This window comes from Narcine bancroftii, chromosome 11 (genome assembly GCF_036971445.1).
Source record: "Narcine bancroftii isolate sNarBan1 chromosome 11, sNarBan1.hap1, whole genome shotgun sequence".
Taxonomy (NCBI): Eukaryota; Metazoa; Chordata; class Chondrichthyes; order Torpediniformes; family Narcinidae; genus Narcine; species Narcine bancroftii.
In genome coordinates this window covers 75,118,074-75,138,638 of record NC_091479.1, presented here as the reverse complement: position 1 = coordinate 75,138,638, position 20,565 = coordinate 75,118,074, and the positions used below count along the sequence as shown (strand labels likewise).

Sequence of the window (20,565 nt, the reverse complement as noted above, 5' to 3'; positions counted from 1 at the left end):
TTGTACTATCTGACTTGATAACATTTAGATCCTATTTTCAGTCCAGAATTTGTCTGGTCTCATTTACCTCATCACTGAAAGAATGTTTCAAGTGAATTTACAAGCATGTTTGTAAAAATAACATTTTAACTGTTCATATCATAACTTTTTTTGTGAAATCCTGGGAGGCAAATGATTGGTATATTTTCCTAGAAAAACATGTAACACCAGGGTTGTTAACATGTTGTGCTGAATCACTCTTGTCCTTTGCTTCTGGACAGTTTATCAGCTGCTGATCACTTAGTGCTGTCTATTATCTTGATGATAATTGTTAATTCTGGAAAGAATATTCTCTGGTCTGTTCTCTTCATTGAGCCTAAAACCAGTTTACCACTTGGTATTATTTTGCCATGAACTCCTTAATCTTTATTTGCAGAATAACAAACTGCATCACTCAGGTAATGTCTTTTCAATTGTTCCATGGTACTCAATTGTGTAACTAAGTCAATAACATGATACACCATCAGTTTAATTTAGCTATATTTCTGTTTAAGAATGCTGCATTTCTTGCCTTTAAAATATTATGAATTTTTGCCCTCTATTAACAACTTGTCTATGCTGGATGTGTTAACATTAAAAATTTTACATAGGGTATATTGTCTGCTGTCAACAATCTTGCAGAAAGGAACCAAAGTAAATCTTGCCACATTTTTATTTCTAGTAGCAGCAGAGATTGGTTAGCCTTTAGGTGAAAATTTATCCTTTGAGCTTTTGTTTAGAGCTTGACTAGAACAGGAAAGTGCAAAAAATGTCAGTATAACTGACCGTGTATTGCAAATATTTATTTCTTGCAGTGAGAATCACATAACTTCGCTGCTTTGAATGTGCTGCTCATCTTCCCATGGAGGGAACCCTTCTGATCAGAAATTTTCAGTTAATTACCAGACTGCCGCCCTAATTTGTATTCAAGATAAGTTGACAAAATACCAGGGCAGAATGGTTAGTGTAGCACTTGGCGCAACTCCATTATAGTGCCAGGGACTAGGTTTGTATCTGGAGCTTTCTGTGAGAAGTTTAATACATTCTTCCCATGATCTGTGTGGGTTTTCCCTGGGTGCTCTAGATTCCTCCTACCTTTCAAAATCGTGCAGGGTTTGTAGGTTAATTGGGTATAATAAGGTGGCATGGGCTTCATTGGCCAGGATTGGCTTTTACTGTTGTAAATAATCTGAAAATATAAAAATAAACAAAATCTTTTTTAATTATCCAAATAGTTAATACTTCCAGTCAATTGCTCATGAAAAATCATTGTCCTGGAAAATGGACTTTGTTTCTGTCTTCATGACTACTGCCTGACCTACTACAGATTCTGATACTTTCTGATTGTAATCTGATGACCATCTGTTGCCATGGATGTACAAGTTTCTTGGAATGTATGCTGACATACGCAAACGTGTCTGCACATGTTGCTTCGCGTGTATTTTATTCACAGGCTTGCTTAAAACCTCTCAACTGTTTGATATCAGTTCGGTCTGTCAAATGTAGTTTGATAATGTTTCTGCCAAATAACCTGGCACATTTTGCTAATTCCATAGTGGTGGAATAGATTTGGAGTGAATTTATTCATTTTTTGGAAGGAAGACGTGTTTGTTTACTGTTGGGTAAAGTGCAACAAATGGCATGTCACAAGAATTAATGCTGAGATCTCAAATTATTACCATTTTGTATCAATTATTTGGTTGACACTGGCAGAGAATGTTTTGTGTGATATGATGATGAGGTAAAGGTAGATGGGAAATTGTCAAGAGGTGATAAGGATATAAAGATTTGACAAATGGATTGCACTGTCATAAAATATTAAATGTTAATCAAAAAAGTAGGGGGGAAAAGATTGCAGAACTACCTGGATATCCAAATGAATGATTCGTATAAGGATGATTATAATGCTGAATCAGCAGGTAATTAGGAAAGTTGACAATGTTTATAGAGTTATACAGCACAAAAGTTAGCTCTTTGATCCAACACATTCATGCTGACGTTTTTTGCCTGTCTACGCTAGTCCCATTTTTTGTGCATTAGATGTGGTTCTTTCCACGCCTTGCCTATTTTAATTGTCTGTCTGCATGCCTCAGTAATTGTATCTAATTCCACCATCATCTTTGAGAGTACATTGCAGATATCAACCACTCTGTGCCTACCTTTTTCAAACCCAATTCCTCTTGATCTTGATATCCCTTCCACTGGAAAATGATTGTTCTATGTACGTTTGCATCTCATTACCTTGTATTCTATCAGGTCACCCACATCCTCTTCACTCCAGGAAAATGAGCTCAGCCAATCCAATCTCTCAAGAATTAAAGTGCACCAGCCCAAGCAGCATCCTGGTGAATCTTTTTTGCACTCTGTCCAGTTAAGTCACTTGCTTCCAACAGTGTGTGACCAGAACTGCTCTCAATACTTGATTTGACCTCCAAGCAGTTTTTTGTAAAGTTGCAGCATTATGTCCCAGCTGTTTTCTATGCATCGCCCTATCAAGACAAATGTGGCAAATGCTGCCTTCATCACCTTTCCGATCCCTGGGTGTCGAAATCAAATTCATGTTTCAGATTTATTGTCGATGCATACATGAAATCACATTATCAAAATTACTGTGCATGTCCTTGCCCCCATTTGACTTCTCAAAATGTCAACTTGCATTTATTATCAAGCTTCCACCCAATTTTTCATCTGATTTTGTTATTTGTCTATTGAACAGAAAGCAGTGAGGTTATGTCAGTTACACGGGCCACTAATTTCACATCTGGAAAGTTTGGATAAGGTAGATTTGTCCGAAGTGTTTATAGGAGAGTTGGATGGAAACATATTTGAAATGTACAATATTCAGGGCTATTTTAACAGGATTAATGTAGAAAGGATATTTATTATTGGAGAATCCAGAACCTCTTGGGTCATGAGTCCTCTTGAAAGTAATGGCTTTGAAACAAGCACCTGGAATAAACTACAGAGCCAGTACAATTATGTGGTTGAAAAGATATCTGAATAGTAGGGTTTTGGAAAGGATAGGAACAAATGCAGGTAAATGGATTAGTCCAGATTGCCAACATGGTCAGCACAGACAAGTTCAGCAGAAGGGCCTGTACTGTCTTGCATATTAGGAAGAGGAATAAGAGATGGAGAACACTTGAAAGGAGGGCAAAAGAGGGCAGAAAAGGTAAAGGAGAATATGAAAAAAAACCACCACAAGACACATTTGATAAAATATGGCAGCCGTATCTGACGTACACCTCAACACAACTGTTGCCACATCCCAACATAAATTACAAATAAATGGATTAACAAAAGAAATTATATAAGGGGGTGTCTCCATGGTTACTCATCAGAAGCACTGACACCTCACCCAGTCTCTTTCCCTTTTTTAAGGGGGGGGGGGAGAGAAACATCTCATGTCTGTAGATTGGTGGGGGATATCTGTGTATTTTGAAACAGTATATGATGTTATCTCCTTGTTTATTGATGGAAAACATAAAATATTTTTTAAAAAAAACCACAAGTACACTGAAACCTTGTTAGAATGTGATTCGTTAATCCGCGGAATCGCTTATAGCGCGGGTGTCTGTGGACCCCAAAAGCCGCTCTCAGGTGGAATCGCCTGGACAATGCGGCTCCGGAGCCAGCTGTGGGGGTCTGCAAGGGACGTTCAGCTCTCGTCCATCAGCGCCAGTCTCAGCTCCTTCAAAAATACTTTTTATGAAAACATAAAATTCAAATCATCCCAGCTTAAGATATTCCAGAGAATAGACAAGTATTAAAGTCTCTTAATATCCTGATTATTGAAGCCACAGTAAAGCCTTTTGTCTATCTTGGCTGCAGGGCCTCGCCTTCTTCATGGGATTGTTGTCCTCTTACCAGAACTTTGTGAATTTTAAAATTTTTGCTAAATTCTAGGCCTTTTTGTTAGGAAGGTTAAAAGGAGTTGGTTAATCAGTTTAATTTGTTTTAACCATTGCTTCCTTTTGTAATTGTTTGGAAATATTTTTTCCTATTTCCTTATAGAAGGCCTTTTGACCCAACAAGCCAATGCCAGTTCTGAACATTCCTCAGGTCTGTTCTGCTGCTCATTTCCTAACAATCTTTTTTCCCCCTGGTGTGCCCATCAAATCTCCCCAATTCTCCCATCTACTTGTGTCGAGGGAAATCACAGTAGCCACTTTCGAGATACAAGAGGAAACCAGAGGAATTTCAAGATTCAAGTTATTATCATGTACACAAGATATTGTGCATTGAAAACTTTTCTTTTGCTTGCCTTGCAAAGGCAAGTGATCTGGTACCATTAAGTCCAAAAAGAGTCCCAGTCCCTTCAGAGATATCAACTGGTTGTTGATCTGCTGCCACAACCCTTGTAGCCTCTATAGCTGTTGTATATCATTCAGCAGTGAACCAGAGCTGAAAGTCCTATATCCAATCACACCTTTTTGATCTAAATCCCCAAATTGTTAAGAACTTGTCAACACCCAAGACCCATCAGAAGGCCTGCTTGCCATCATGCCTACGTGAGTCCGTTACTGATTCTTTCTTCCCAGATGCCTTCTGTCATCAACCTGCAACCTGATGTGATTGCTGATTGTCACAAAATTAAAGGGACAGAGAAGTCATAACTGTATTGCCTTAAAATTGGGTCAAATTGTTTCAATGGCTCCTAATAAATTCTGTTAGTGTTACTTTTATTTGGCTGTTATAAATCCAGTTGTTGTATTTCATGTAATCTTGTTAACAAACATTTTCTTTCCCTCAATTGTCATCAGCTGAATGTACAATACAAGAAAAACTGAAACTTTGTGTTCTTTTTCAGAAGCTTGCAGTAAGAAGTTGTCCCGTGGGGAGTACTAAACCTATTTCACTCATCAAGGCACCTAATCAGAGCATAGCGATTTCAGTGGTGCCATCTAAGAATCCCATCACTATGGTTACTGCACACATTAATGGACAGAAGACAGCTAATACGGATCCTCCACAGATGGCTCCAATCAACCTCCAAACCACAAGTAAACTGGCAGGGAGCAATTTGAATTCCACTGGAAGGAGGGTTCCAGAAACATCAAATTCACAGGTAGATGCTGATAGATATACCCAGAAAATACATCAAGTGGTACAAACTGGTCATAGGGTGATACATCAGGGCTCTTTCATTGAGAAAATATCATGTTTGTAAAAATATACTTTGTTGCCAGAAAAGTAGATTTTGTGTTTTTTAAAAAACTATTGCCTGTTTTTCTGCATCTGATGAAAGATTTTTCATAACATTTCAGAAGGGCTAATACAGTTTTTACTAATCCTTTTTTTGTAAGTTACATATTAAGAAGAGGAAACTTAGGTTTCCTCTCTAATAAGTTAATAGAGCATTCTATTGAATCCATGATTGAAGCATTAAAATAATTTTTAGAATAGCAGTTTCACCTTGAAGTGTTTTCTGGATTTGCATTTGAGAAATGCGATTTATAAATTATATTTGACTTTGTGTGGAAGATACATTAAAAATGTGAGGCGAGTCTATTTTGGAGCGTGGAAGTTGCCTGGAATTTGCCGCCAAGAAGATGATAGCAAAATGTATAACTGCTTCATAACAATAAATTAGCAGTCAGGAACAAAGGGATATGGATCATGTGCATGCCAATTAGATTTGTTTATGATTGATAGCATGGTTGGTACAAACATGGTAGGCCAAAGGGCCTAATCCTATACAGCACTCTCTGTTCAGACAAATGTTTTGGTTTAGTACCTCTTTTAATTACAATGAGAAATTGTTGCTGCAATTAAGCTTTAGCATGTAATAAAATGCAGTACATTGTATTATTCCAAAGGTATGACAGCTTTTTGATTCGAGAGAGAATAATATTCCAGGGTATTATTTCTTAACCTTTTCAGATTTAAAACTTAACAAGAATCCGAATGGTATGTGACTGAAGGTGAACCTGAAAGAGAATTGATTAAAAGACTCGTATAGCACAGGACAGGCTCTTCTGCTTAACTTGTCTGTGCTGACCATGTTGGCAATCTGGACTAATCCATTTACCTGCATTTGTTCCTATCCTTTCCAAAACCCTACTATTCAGATATCTTTTCAACCACATAATTGTACTGACTCTGTAGTTTATTCCAGGTGCTTGTTTCAAATACAGACTATGGACAGTTAATTCATTGACCCTGATGCCCCTGTTCTCCATGGTGACAGCTGCATGGTTGTAAGGTTGTTAAGGTACTGTGCATTTTGACATTTGTAGACAATGCAGTGACAGGATCAGTAGGAGGAGTGAATGTTTAGAGTGTGGATATGGTACCAGTTAAATGGGCTGGTTTGATCGTGGTGTTTTCAAGCTTGTTTATAGAGTTGCACTTGTTGGGACAAGTGAGTTACTTTTTGCAGGCCTCCTAGCCTATGACCTGCTTTTGTGGTTATTATGGTGTCCTTGAAGTTCACCATAACTGATCTCTAAAGAGACTTTGAAGGAGAACTAAGGCAGGTTTAATGGATGTGCTCCTGTTTCTCTGACTCCTGGCTTGCTTGTATTCTTTAAGTTTGGGGACACAGCCTCTGCACTGCACCTGGTGGGGGTGTGGTGACTGACTCTACTCCTCCCAGTCTTCCAGAGCTGGAGGCTACTGGATGCTGTATTCAGGTGCTCATCTACTTACAATGTCTTGACTGAAGATATTTTGAAGTTATGGTATGCTGGCGCTATATTTTATGATTTAGAAATTGTTTTTTAATGACTAGCAGATCAAGGAGAAAATCATTAAAGCTGCATTCCTGGACTGGAATCTCCATCTTTGCTCAAGGGGGGAAATATGGTTTTAGATTAACCTACTTGTAGAGGTCCAATAGAAGATCTGGGATTAAAGAACAAGTGGTGAATGGAAAGGTATAGGATGACATGAGTGCTGGCCGAAGGCAGAGTAAGCACCAAGACTGAATTGAAAGAAAGAAGGACAACTGGTTACAAGTAATCCAACTATAGGATACACACACTCCTCCACTTACGATGGGGTTACGTTCCAATAAATCTATTGAAGGTGGAAAAATCATTTGCCGAAAAAGAATAAAGTACCTACCAAACATCATTGCCTGGCTTAAATATGCTCAGACCACTTAGCCTACAGCTGGGGAAATTTGTCTATAACAAAAACTATTTTATAATGTTGAATACCTTTTTTTTCCCCACACTGGAAAAACAATCTCTAATCATAAAATATAATGCCAGCGTTCCATTGTAACTTCAAAAAATCATAAGTTGAGCATCCTAAGTAGAGGAGCACCTGAATACAGCACCCAGCATCCTTCAGCTCTGGGAGACTGGGAGGAATGCAGAGTCAGTCACCCAACCCCCACTCCTGCTCCAGGACACTGGGTGGAATGCAGAGGCTGCGCCCCCAACCGTAGAGAAGAATACAAGCAAGTCAGTAGTCTGAGAAAACAGGTGCACAACCAGATCTCCCACCAGCGATACCACCAGCTTTGCCAAAGGAAGATCTGTGCCCGAAATGGTGCTGCAGTTCACAAAGCAGTGGGTGAGGGCTCCGGATGATTGACATTGGACTGCAAGGATTGTGAACTAGAGATTGTGAACCACTAATGTGCACAGTCTCAAACACACTACTTGATGTGTAATACCTTGCTAAAGTCAAGGCAATCGTGACTTTGATACAGGAGTGTAAGCTGATGCACCTCGGGAACTATTAGAGATCTAAGTGATGGTGACCCCATGGATTGTCTGTATGGTTGGGGGTGGGGGGAGGAGCAGGTAACTTGTGCATCTGGTCTGGATATCTTGTACCATGTGGCAACTTTTGTAATTACTGAGGTTGGGTATGGGGAGGTCCTCATGACGGTACCACAGCACCCTGCTCCTGCTGATTAAGGTGTATGCCTCACCCAGAGTGAGAGGCTGGCTATCAGCTCGCACCATTTCTGGTGATATCCAGGCTAGTTGTTCTGGGCAATATCTTCAACTGCATCATCTATGTTGCTGGACAAACTGGTAGTGTTGACAGCATACTGGATAGCTCCTCTGGACTTCTGATGGAGATGGAAAAGGACACCTAACTGTGCGATGCCTTTAGCAACCCTGTAAGTGGAGCACAGCTGCAGCCCATCTGGTTGAGATCGGACAACCCAAGGACATCGTGGTCAGAAGCAATAATGTCAAATCGGTGTTCTCTGACCACTGACTCTTTCGTGCCTCCTGTCACCAACAGGAGGACCAGAAGACAGGTAAAGAAACGCGGAAGCTGAACATGATGTTGCTAAACCTAGAGAGTAAAGAAGGAATATACTGGTTGGAGAATCCTGAAGCCCTTCTTTGCATTCTCCCATTGAACTAGTAGAAAGTGACCAAGGAGAACATCGTGGTTCTTTATCCTCCAAAGAGTTTTGAGAGAAAGACAGCGGGAGAGAGAACTGTGCCAACTCCAGACTGACCTGAGAGGTGAAAAGCTCAGTCCTTCAAGATCATCTTCTGATCCAGAGTCTACAGTGGAGCAGGATGAGACTTGCTCACGCTTCCAAAAAGTTCATAGGAGCTCTGATCCATAGATTGTTGAAGAAGACTACTTAGTCGCATCCTCTCAGATAGACATAGAGGATCAGCAGATCCTTGTCTGTTGAACTGTAACACTAAGGCTATAGACAGAATGGCCTCCTAGAACTTCCTATCGTGGAGTTACTGAACAACAGCAAGTGGGAGAACCTGGATTAGGACCAGCTAATTGGGGAGTTGTCTGACTTCATCCTTTCTCTTGTGTAGAGTAAAACTCTCAGAAGTGATGGCTTGGTGGCTGAGTTGTACAGGTCTCTGTGGGACTAGGTGAGCCTGGACATGCTTCTGGCAGTATGTCAAACTCCATAGTGCATCATCACCCTTCTCTAGAAACAGAAGGGGGAGAAGGAGGAAGTGGTCACCCTTGTTAAATGCAAAATCCTGTCCATTGTCAAATTTGTCCTGGGACAGGTGATCCACACAGACCAGACCTACATGTTCTGGGCTGGAAAATCTCTTGACAGCTTTGCTGCTCAAAGATGCCATTGCCTACTTGCAGAACTGCGAGCTAGATACATGCCTGGTCAGCTTAGACCAGTAGAAGGCTTTAGACCAGATACAATGTGGACATGTGCTTCACAAAGGGCTTTGGGCAGGGAATATGAAACTGGATTAAACTTCTCTGTGGACATCCATAGTGTCATCCAAATACATATGTGGGAAACGGATAGCTTTCCAATCAAGTCTGAAGTCAGGCAGGGCTCCTTGATCTCTCCAGGCTTGTTTGTGTGCTGCATTGAACCATTTGCTGAAACCATCAGGAAGGACGTAGGAATAAGAGAAGTGAAGTTGCCAGGCAGTGGAACACTCTGGTCAAGGCCTCACTTGAATGAGGTCGCCATCTTCTGTTCAGGCACCTGATCGGTCTGCAGACTGAAGGTGTTGGGGATCGAGTTTGGAAAGGTCTAGGCATGCAACAAATTGGTTGGAGTAGATCTTAAAGATCCATCAGAAATTGGGTTTGTGGTCCCTCTCGACAATGGGGAAGTCATCAGGTGTGAGGTGCTTTCGATACTGCTAAATGTGGCCCATCTCCACCCTGGCGGTCACCATAGCAGTCTTCTGGTTCATATGGGGATCCAAGATGGAAAGGTCCAAAAGGTCGCTATGTACAAGTTGGCAGTCAATAGGGCAAGGTTGTTTCCAACATGGCCCTCCTCTTGATGACCACCTTCGTGTGCTGCATGTGGCTGTGCAAAGTACAAGGGTACCAAGTGCAGCTGTGTGCTGAGGTTCTACCTGTCCCAGCTGTTAAGATAGATAGGCCTGGCCCCTTTGCTGTTCAATGTTTCAGTCAACTGGACTTTGCCACTCCACCTATCCTTCGTGGAAAAGTTTTTCCAGGCGATCACCATTGACCATAAAACCACTGAGTTGTGGACAACATAACGCTCTGCAGATTCTGAGAAAAGAGGACTCAATGGACATGATGGGGTGGTTCCCTGAGCAGACCATCCTGAGTCATCTGGAGGAATATTTAATTGCTCTGAGCTTGGCTGCTGGTGAGAGGAGCCTTCCCAGCCATATCCATGTTGTCCCTGAGATGACTGTGGTGGAGTGACACAATCTCCCACCTCTGCAGAATGCATATCTGCTCAGAATGTGTGTGGAGAAGGATGCAAGAGACCTAATTATGGTTCATCCACAGCAGAAGCATGACAAAGGACTCTTGATTTATGGGCTATTCCTGGTATTGCGCATAGAGATGTCCAGAACTGCTGGAAGACCGTCAACTTGGTGAAAGGCACACTTTGGTCTGCCTAAAACCTGTTGGTATTTCAGTATTCAGATGTCACTGCTGGAATGTTGCTCACTTGCACATTTCAGGCTGCAGGAATATTTACTGAGGGATGCACTGAGGCTTGGTGCTGCCAATGCGTGAGAACTGGGGAAGCATCGTAGACTGGAGTCCTCTGTCACCAGGCAATGAGGGGCTGAGACTGAAGGGAAGTCCCTCAAACAAGTGGGAGTTACTCACTTTTGGAAAGGCATTGAAAAGGGTGCAGAAGAGATTTACCAGGATGATACCTGGCTTGGAGCGTATGCATTATGAGCAGAGATTAAGGGAGCTGGTGCTTTTCTCTTTGGAGAGAAGGAGGAGGATGAGAGGTGACATGATGGTGGAAAACAAGATATTGAGGGGAATAGTGTGCTAGTGGATAGCCAGTGCCTCTTTCCCAGAGCACCACTGCTCAATACAAGAGAGCATAGCTATAAGGTAATGGGTGGGGAGTTCGAGAGATTTACCCAGAGTGGTTGGTGCATGGAATGCACTAACTGGGTCAGTGGTGGAGGCAAGTACATTAATGAATTTCAAGAGACTACTAGATCAGCATGTGGAGGGCTATGTGGGAGACAGGATCTAGAGGTTGGCACAACATTGTGGGCTAAAGTTCTGTTCTATGTTGCGACAAGGTGCCACAGTGGTGGCAATGCTGCTAAATAGAAATGAATGTGTATAGTGATGGAAATGTATAGGTGTGAAGAGACTGAACGGGTTTCTATTTGTAAATAATTTGTGAAGTCTTAGTTTTGAATCAAAAAAGTTGGTTATACACTGCAACTCTGATTCTCTAAAATCCTCATTTAGCCGGCAGCAACATAGGGACCCCTCAGAGAGGAAATGTCAGTGATTGGCAGTGGCCAGCATTTAAAAAAAAAATTATTTTTTCACACTATGAACCATACTGACCAAAATACACATAAACATTTACCTCTTGAATATACATGGTCATTTTTCCCCTTTTCCCCCCTCCCCAACAACTCAACGTTCAACATATATGATGCATTAAACAATGTCCTCACACAATGAAAATAAGCAAGAAAATTGTGTCATCTACTTTTACATACTGGGTCAGTTCATTTCGTCGTCTTCTCCTGTCATTTTAGGTGGTGGGGATCCGCGGTAGGACTTCTCTGTGTTCCATGTACGGTTCCCAAATTTGTTCGAATACTGTGATGTTATTTCTTAGATTATATGTTATTTTTTCCAATGGAATACATTTATTCATTTCTATGTACCATTGCTATATTCTCAGGCTATCTTCTGATTTCCAGGTTGACATAATACAATTTTTTGCTACAGCTAAGGCAATCATAATAAATCTTTTTTTTGTGCTCCATCCAAATCGAGTCCAAGTTCTTTATTTATATTACTTAGAAGAAATATCTCTGGATTTTTTGGTGTGTTGCTTTTTGTGATTTTTTTAATTTAATTTCTGATTTAGATCTTCCCAAAACTTTTCCACTTTCTCACATGCCCAAATTGCATGTACTGTTGTTCCCGTTTCCTTCTTACAGCGAAAACATCTGTCTGAAACTGTTGGGTCCCATTTATTTAACTTTTGGGCGTGGTGTATAGCCTGTGTGACCAATTATATTGTATCATGCGTAACCTCGTGTTTATTGTATTTCTCATGGTTCCGGAGCATAACTTTTCCCATGTTTCATTCTTTATGATTCTTTTTGATGAGAATTAAACTTTATTTTAATCCATTAAAAGCCTCACTTGTTTGGTTGTTACATAAACACTGTTACAAGTGATTTGCTGTTGCTACTGGGGTGTTTTTTAAGAAAAAGGCCGGTTCTCATCAAAAAGTTTATCTGAAAAGGGTCCGGTCTCGACGATTTTGGATAATCAGATTTGTACTGTATATCTTTACCTTTTATGGATTCTGTGAGATCTGCTGAGTTCCTCCAGCATTTTGTTTTTGTACCCTCAAAACTACCTAGTCTGGTTAACCTTCTTTGCCCTCTTATGGCAAGCATTTCCTTTCCAGGGAAGGGATTCCAGACATTGCCTGTTCCGTTGACATCTGGTCTGTGGGTACAATAGATTTTTGGAAGTTGAGGACTACATCTATTATCTCTATTTTAGATATAATTTATTTTTTAACCCAGAATAGTTCACATTTTGCTTATTAAACATAAAACCTGAACTCCATAGCAACTTGTAAGGAAAGATCATTCAAGCAAGGATGACATTTCTTGGACTTTCAAAGATTTAAAAAGTGATTTTGTTTGTAGTTTTGCAGGAAAATATTTTCTCTCCATTTGTATTCCAACTGATTGGGAACTCTTGGGACTGAATGTTGGAGTCAAACTTATTGAAGTGAGATTAGGAAGCACTTCAGCTATTAGTAAGCAGTAATTATTGGTGGTCTGATGTTACTTTGGAATTTTCATTAACTAGAGTTATTTGGTCAGATTTTGTTTGCAATGATGCCAATAATTATTGGCATTTGCTGTTGAATTCCATAAGTATATAATTTTCTACATTTCTGCCAATATTCAATGCCATGTGGGATTCTCAACTTCTGTTTTGATTTGGTTCCCTTTAATTCACATGCTTTCATTTTCTAATGTTCTCGTTTTTTTAAATCAAAGTACTTTTTGGATGTTCATATACACAAATGTACTGTTAGTTTTACAGTCCTGTCATTCTATTAAAGACAATGTTATTTAGGTATTGTTCTTTAGAAAGAAAATTTTCAATATCCTTCGGTTCATCCAAACTAAGCAAAGAATTAATTTTATGTCGCAGACATATTTCTTTTAAAACAATATATTGTTTGTGTGTGTAATCACGGAGGAGGTGGGAGATGCTAAGTGACTAGACTGTTGAAAACTCAAATCCTTGTCGAGCTTCTTGCTAAGAAATATCCTTTCAGACAAACGGTTGTCACAACTCCTATTTTCCTTCTGTTGGGGAAACGAAACGAGTGACATCCATGATGCTTCCAAAAAACCAGGCACAGGTCATTTGAAATGACCATTGCCTTGGTCACTATTCAATGCAGCAATACACCTGCTTCCTTTACACAGATATTGGTCAATCAAGGTGACCTTTCCTTTGGTCACAAAAGTTCAATAATTCCCCTGGCAGGGAGAATTAGCCAAATTGTCCATTTCACATTCACTCCACCTCCATGTTCATTAGATGGTTGGTGGTCAGTCATGAAATCCTGTTTTTGTGTCCCACTCGCATGACTTTCTCACCACTTGTTTTTCTGGATGAACAACCATTGTTCTTTCTCTTCCAGAACATCAACCTTATTTATAATCTGTACTTAATGGTGCTATCCAGTCTCGCCACAACTATGAATGACTGCAGCCTGTACTAACCCTTACTTTAAATGAAATGGGAGCTCGTAATAATTTCATTTGGTGACAGCTTGCTTACCCCAAAAAGCTGTTAACAAGTGGAAATGAAAGTAACGTTAGTTCTCTAGCTTTTGGTGTTGAATTATTACTTCAGACTTCAGAGCTTCTACTGAAAGATGGGCTAAATCACATAAGACTTTATTGCTGTACATAAGCAGACCAGAATGAAGTGCAATAGGGAAACAAACTTTGTACAGCTTTAACTTTAGGATTTCAGTTTGCATGCACATCAGTGAATTACAGAAGTTTAATGCTAGTAGTTTTACATGGTATTTTTCTAGAAAATTCTGGACTGCTGTAAATATAATGTGGCACCCACAGGTTGTGCAGGAATTAAGAGTATAATGGAACTTGGTTTGGAAATTATGTGAAGCAGGCAACAGTTCTTTGGACAGAACTATAGCAGGATAAGAGTTGTGGAAAATATACTGAGATCATGTGTCATTGGTGCAGCGTTGAGTAATAATATAATTGACAGGAGAATTTAAGGAACATTTGTTTTACAGAATTCATTAACTTGCAGAACCTAGAATCACTCTCTGAGATGCCTGCACATTAAATAAAATCACTCATGATCCACCAAATTAATCTGAAATGATAGTCACACAATGGCTTTGCAAGAAAATAAATCTGGATTCCCCTCATCATTCCTTTCCCCAGCTTTTAACTTATTTATGGAAGGTTTTTATTTCCTTTCGCTACCTCCTAATCTTGTTTTACCATTCATTCTTCTCCTTAACATCATTTCTCTTTGCACAGACTGAATTTTTTGTACGTGCCAGAAATTGGATGCATTTTTTTCAATTAAATTTTAATACTTCTCCAAACTCTGATCAATCCTTAAAGGTTTAAGATTCCCAAACTGAACCTCTGAATACTCTTGCCTTTGAGTTTTTTTTTCCCCCTGTGTGGATGTTTCTTTACCCTTGTTCAGCATTTTTTTTATTCTGCCACCTTGGACACATTCAACTTAATTTCTTGAAGTTTGTCATCTAATTTGAACCTTTATCTTTTCATTTAACAACTCAATTCAAAAAATTCAGCAAAGTCAGATTTTAGTTTAAGCCTAAATGTTTTTTTTTTGGGTTAAATAGAAATGAATGTGTATAGTGATGGAAATGTATAGGTGTGAAGAGACTGAACGGGTTTCTATTTGTAAATAATTTGTGAAGTCTTAGTTTTAAATCAAAAAAGTTGGTTATACAGTGCAACTCCGATTCTCTGAAATCCTCATTTAGCCGGCAGCAGCGTAGGGATCCCTCAGTGAGGAAATGTCAGGGATTGGCAGTGGCCAGCATTTAAAAAAAAAAATAAAAATTTTTTTTAACTTAAAGGAGAATTGGAGAACCCCATTCTTTTTTGCTCATGTATTCCTTCCTTGAGAGCAAGAATTAAATTTTGTGTAAAATTGTTTGTGATATTCACATTTTAATTATTTGACATGTCTGTTTCTCTCTGAATTATGCAGTGCTATAAAATTGACAGCATTCTGATTAGATTCTCTTTTTTGTTGCATCATTTGGCTTGAGCCTTGACCATTAACAAAATTCAAAATCCATTTTTGTATAAATTGGCTTCATAAAGGAGGAATGTGGTTGTTTGATCCAGACTGGTACTCTTAAATCTGTATTCTCATATCTTCTTTCTTTCTTTGGCTTGGCTTTGCGGACGAAGATTTATGGAGGGGGTAAAAAGTCCACGTCAGCTGCAGGCTCGTTTGTGGCTGACAAGTCCGATGCGGGACAGGCAGACACGATTGCAGCGGTTGCAGGGGAAAATTGGTTGGTTGGGGTTGGGTGTTGGGTTTTTCCTCCTTTGCCTTTTGTCAGTGAGGTGGGCTCTGCGGTCTTCTTCAAAGGAGGTTGCTGCCCGCCAAACTGTGAGGCGCCAAGATGCACGGTTTGAGGCGTTATCAGCCCACTGGCGGTGGTCAATGTGGCAGGCACCAAGAGATTTCTTTAGGCAGTCCTTGTACCTTTTCTTTGGTGCACCTCTGTCACGGTGGCCAGTGGAGAGCTCGCCATATAACACGATCTTGGGAAGGCGATGGTCCTCCATTCTGGAGACGTGACCCATCCAGCGCAGCTGGATCTTCAGCAGCGTGGACTCGATGCTGTCACCTCTGCCATCTTGAGTACTTCGACGTTAGGGATGTAAGCGCTCCAATGGATGTTGAGGATGGAGCGGAGACAACGCTGGTGGAAGCGTTCTAGGAGCCGTAGGTGGTGCCGGTAGTGGACCCATGATTCGGAGCCGAACAGGAGTGTGGGTATGACAACGGCTCTGTATACGCTTATCTTTGTGAGGTTTTTCAGTTGGTTGTTTTTCCAGACTCTTTTGTGTAGTCTTCCAAAGGCGCTATTTGCCTTGGCGAGTCTGTTGTCTATCTCATTGTCGATCCTTGCATCTGATGAAATGGTGCAGCCGAGATAGGTAAACTGGTTGACCGTTTTGAGTTTTGTGTGCCCGATGGAGATGTGGGGGGGCTGGTAATCATGGTGGGGAGCTGGCTGATGGAGGACCTCAGTTTTCTTCAGGCTGACTTCCAGGCCAAACATTTTGGCAGTTTCCGCAAAGCAGGACGTTAAGCGCTGAAGAGCTGGCTCTGAATGGGCAACTAAAGCGGCATCGTCTGCAAAGAGTAGTTCACGGACAAGTTTCTCTTGTGTCTTGGTGTGAGCTTGCAGGCGCCTCAGATTGAAGAGACTGCCATCCGTGCGGTACCGGATGTAAACAGCGTCTTCATTGTTAGGGTCTTTCATGGCTTGGTTCAGCATCATGCTGAAGAAGATTGAAAAGAGGGTTGGTGTCATATATAGTTTGTACATTAACAGTTTGTACCATTGGGGGAAAAAAATAGTAAATTGACCCATCATTATATTGAAATTTATTACATTTTATATTTTGTAGATGAGGATCTAAATGTATTTTTACCGATCCATTTAATTTAAATGAAAAAAAATTGTAAATGATCAGTTAGTTTGGAAATGAAGTAATGTAATGTAAATTTAAACAATGAAATCTATCAGCAAACATTAGCCTAGTCACTCTGAGGGAAATGCATTTCTTTTTACTTGGATCTTTTCATAAGCTGGTACCTGGTTACCTCCAATCTAGTGCTCCCTTGTGAGTAGAGGAAGTGTTCAGACTATCAGGTGTGCTGTACTCGTGGATGAGCTAGGTGGGGAAAGAGTTAACTTCTTGAAACCAAGGCAAGTGGGTGTTCCGTCATTTTATAGAAAAATTTGTAGATTAATCGGGTATAATTAGGCGGCATGGGCTTGTGGCTTGAAATGGCCTTTTACCATGCTGTATGTCTAAATTTAAAAAATTGATTGGTCAGATGATAACAGTTAAAGGCAGAGGGGCTTGGGTAGGTGGGTGTTTGTGGGTTCAGGGTGGAATTGCGCCTTTAGATGGTTTCTAATAGAAAATGCTGTGTTAGGCTAGAGACGAGTGGCAAGGAATGGGTCATTGGAGAAACGATGAGGGGATGGGGGCATTAGAGTTGAGCTGGATTGGAGGAAAATTTGGTTGGGACTTTTAATAATTTGAGGGTCATTGGGGGAGTGCTGAAGTATCAAGGGTAAGTTGCTTTTAGGGGTTTCAATCCAGTGTTGCTTTTTATTTGTGGGTGATGTCACAGGACCAGCCAACCTGGGATAACATGATCTATTTTCCTTCCCTGTACCAGTCATAATCACAGTAGTGGAGCCGGTTTGAAGAATTGAATGTCCTACTTTTCTGAAAGTTGCTGACTGTTTTCTAGGAAATTTTGCAATGGAAATCACTTCAGGAAGTGTCTAGACAAAATTTTGAAGTAAAATTAGATGATCTGGAGATTGTTATTAGAGACGAATGGTCCTTTCATTCCACCATGTCCATGTCAGCCATCAGGCACCTTTTTATACGAATCTCATTTACTAGGAGTTAGTCCATAACATTCTGTATGTTGTTGGGTCGAATAGTTAAATGGATTGACCGAGGTTGATAGAAATGATGCACTAAACGGTCACAGAGGAACTGAAGCAATAAGTGTAACAAGAGAATGAGAATCAACTGTGTCTCACAGCTCACTTCCATATCCCAAATAATTTCCCAACAACAGCATCGCGTAACAAGATGACCGAGAATGGCACGCAGCCATTGTCATGCCTACTCAGTCACGGATGTGTTAGAATTGTTCAGGTTTGGGTGTGCAAAAAGAGAGATTTGGGGGACTATTTGGTCAAAATCTTAATTTGGCCTTCGCATTTGCAGTTTTCCAGCATTTTGTTAATCTGCTAAAATCAATGGAATTCGCTAAAATATTTTCCCTGTCTTGAGTTAGGGGTAGCGATCTTCCACTTGAAATGTCTCTGGCATACTAATCTTGCAGTGAAGTTGTGTTCACATGGGTATGGGCAGTATATTGTTTGCTGAAGATGATTTTGCTGTCTATGATTGAAATGAGTTGTGTACTGGAATAAAATAAAAACATTTTCATGTTTAAATTATATAAAATTGTGGTTAGATGGCTGGATCTTTTTCCACTCTGACAAGCTTTGTCACTTTAATTTTAAGATATATAATGGTCATTGTTCATGATCTTTGATTCACAGCATATCAAATACTTTTAAAACCATTGTCATTTAGAATGCATTCAGCTGTGAAAAGTGATATGGTTATAACATGACATTCTTTTAATGATATTACTTGGGTAGATATCAGCTACAATAGTGTTAACTCTCCTGCTTTAAGTATTTGCCTCCACCTGAGAGGAGATTCTTGTTGCAAATCTCTTCTTTGGCTTGTCTTCGCGGACGAAGATTTACGGAGGGGTAAATATCCACGTCAGCTGCAGGCTCGTTTGTGGCTGACAAGTCCGATGCGGGACAGGCAGACACGTTTGCAGCGGTTGCAGGGGAAAATTGGTTGGTTGGGGTTGGGTGTTGGGTTTTTCCTCCTTTGTCTTTTGTCAGTGAGGTGGGCTCTGCGGTCTTCTTCAAAGGAGGTTGCTGCCCACTAAACTGTGAGGCGCCAAGATGCACGGTTTGAGGTGATAGCAGCCCACTGGCGGTGGTCAATGTGGCAGGCACCAAGAGATTTCTTTAGGCAGTCCTTGTACCTCTTCTTTGGTGCACCTCTGACATGATGGCCAGTGGAGAGCTCGCCATATAACACGATCTTGGGGAGGCGATGGTCCTCCATTCTGGAGACGTGACCTACCCAGCGCAGTTGGATCTTCAGCAGCGTGGATTCGATGCTGTCGGCCTCAGCCATCTCGAGTACTTCGATGTTAGGGATGAAGTCGCTCCAATGAATGTTGAGGATGGAGTGGAGACAACGCTGGTGGAAGCGTTCTAGGAGCCGTAGGTGATGCCAGTAGAGGACCCATGATTCGGAGCCGAACAGGAGTGTGGGTATGACAACGGCTCTGTATACGCTTATCTTTGTGAGGTTTTTCAGTTGGTTGTTTTTCCAGACTCTTTTGTGTAGTTTTCCAAAGGCGCTATTTGCCTTGGCGAGTCTGTTGTCTATCTCGTTGTCGATCCTTGCATCCGATGAAATGGTGCAGCCGAGATAGGTAAACTGGTTGACCGTTTTGAGTTTTGTGTGCCCGATGGAGATGTGGGGGGGCTGGTAGTCATGGTGGGGAGATGGCTGATGGAGGACCTCAGTTTTCTTCAGGCTGACTTCCAGGCCAAACATTTTGGCAGTTTCCGCAAAGCAGGACGTCAAGCGCTGAAGAGCTGGCTCTGAATGGGCAACTAAAGCGGCATCGTCTGCAAAGAGTAGTTCACGGACAAGTTGCTCTTGTGTCTTGGTGTGAGCTTGCAGGCGCCTCAGATTGAAGAGACTGTCATCACCTCATCTGCAGCATACCTTGAATGCTGTAATGAAGTAAGAAGCAAAATTTTTTTATACATGCAAGGAGAAAGCTTTAACCAACAGCTTTCTGACCTTGAGGTCACAGTGCAGCACTGAGTCAAGAGCCATGTCAAGGTAAATTAAGTGTATGTTCCCAATTAACGTAAAATATTTTGACAGGAATTTCAAAAAGGATTAAATTTTGTAGATGACAAAAATCACTAATTACTTTGAAGTGCTGTTCAAGTTCTAATGGAGGTTTAATTTTAATTTAGTGATACAGCATGCTAATGGACCCTTCTACCCATGAACATTTGCAGCTCAATCACATCCATGTGACCAATTAACTTCCTAAGGCTTTGAACTTGGGAGGAAATTTGAGCACTGAGTAAACTGTGAGAATGTTAAAACAGTACAATGTCAGATTTGAACCCAGGTCACTGGCGCTGTATTAGCTTTGCTCTCTTTACTGCTTTGTGACCATATCGCCACATGATTGTTGAAGTAACTTGAGTAAATAGGTAATAATTTGCTTGCAATCCACCTTGTTCAAAATTTAATTGGCACTTTGTCTTTTTAAAAAACAATTAATATAAAACCACTTAACAAGCATATCACAATATTTTAAACTTAATCCAAATATGTGTTATTTAAACAAAAAACAAAAGAAAAACCTTAAATCCCCCAACCCCCTATAAACAAAAATCATGAAAGACAAGAAAACAACAGGAGCACTTCACTCTCCAATACGTTTAAACTTGTGTATATTCATAGAGACCAATAAGAGAAAGGCAATGTTGGAAATTCATTCAAATTTTTACATTTTAATATGTTAATATGGGCTACATATTTCTCAAAAAGGTGATTATTTCTCTTAAATTAAAAGTAATTTTCTCAAGTGGAATACAGCTCCGAACTTCTGCATGCCATCTGTCCATTCCCAAATCAATATCTGACTTCAAATTTATAGCAATACATTTTC

The 20,565-nt window shown here is 40.4% G+C and overlaps 1 protein-coding gene across 7 annotated transcripts in view; it reads left to right on the top strand.

The window, feature by feature from the left end:
• phf21b (PHD finger protein 21B) overlaps window positions 1-20,565 on the top strand; it is a 110,813-nt gene that overhangs the window by 31,486 nt on the left and 58,762 nt on the right. For 4 of the 7 annotated variants that reach the window (XM_069903423.1, XM_069903420.1, XM_069903422.1 and 1 more), the window contains one exon: window positions 4,829-5,086. In XM_069903423.1, coding sequence (XP_069759524.1) covers window positions 4,829-5,086 — 258 coding nt within the window. Of the gene's footprint in view, window positions 1-415; window positions 438-4,828; window positions 5,087-20,565 lie in introns of all 7 variants that reach the window. The other 3 variants (XM_069903421.1, XM_069903419.1, XM_069903425.1) reach the window with 2 other exon arrangements.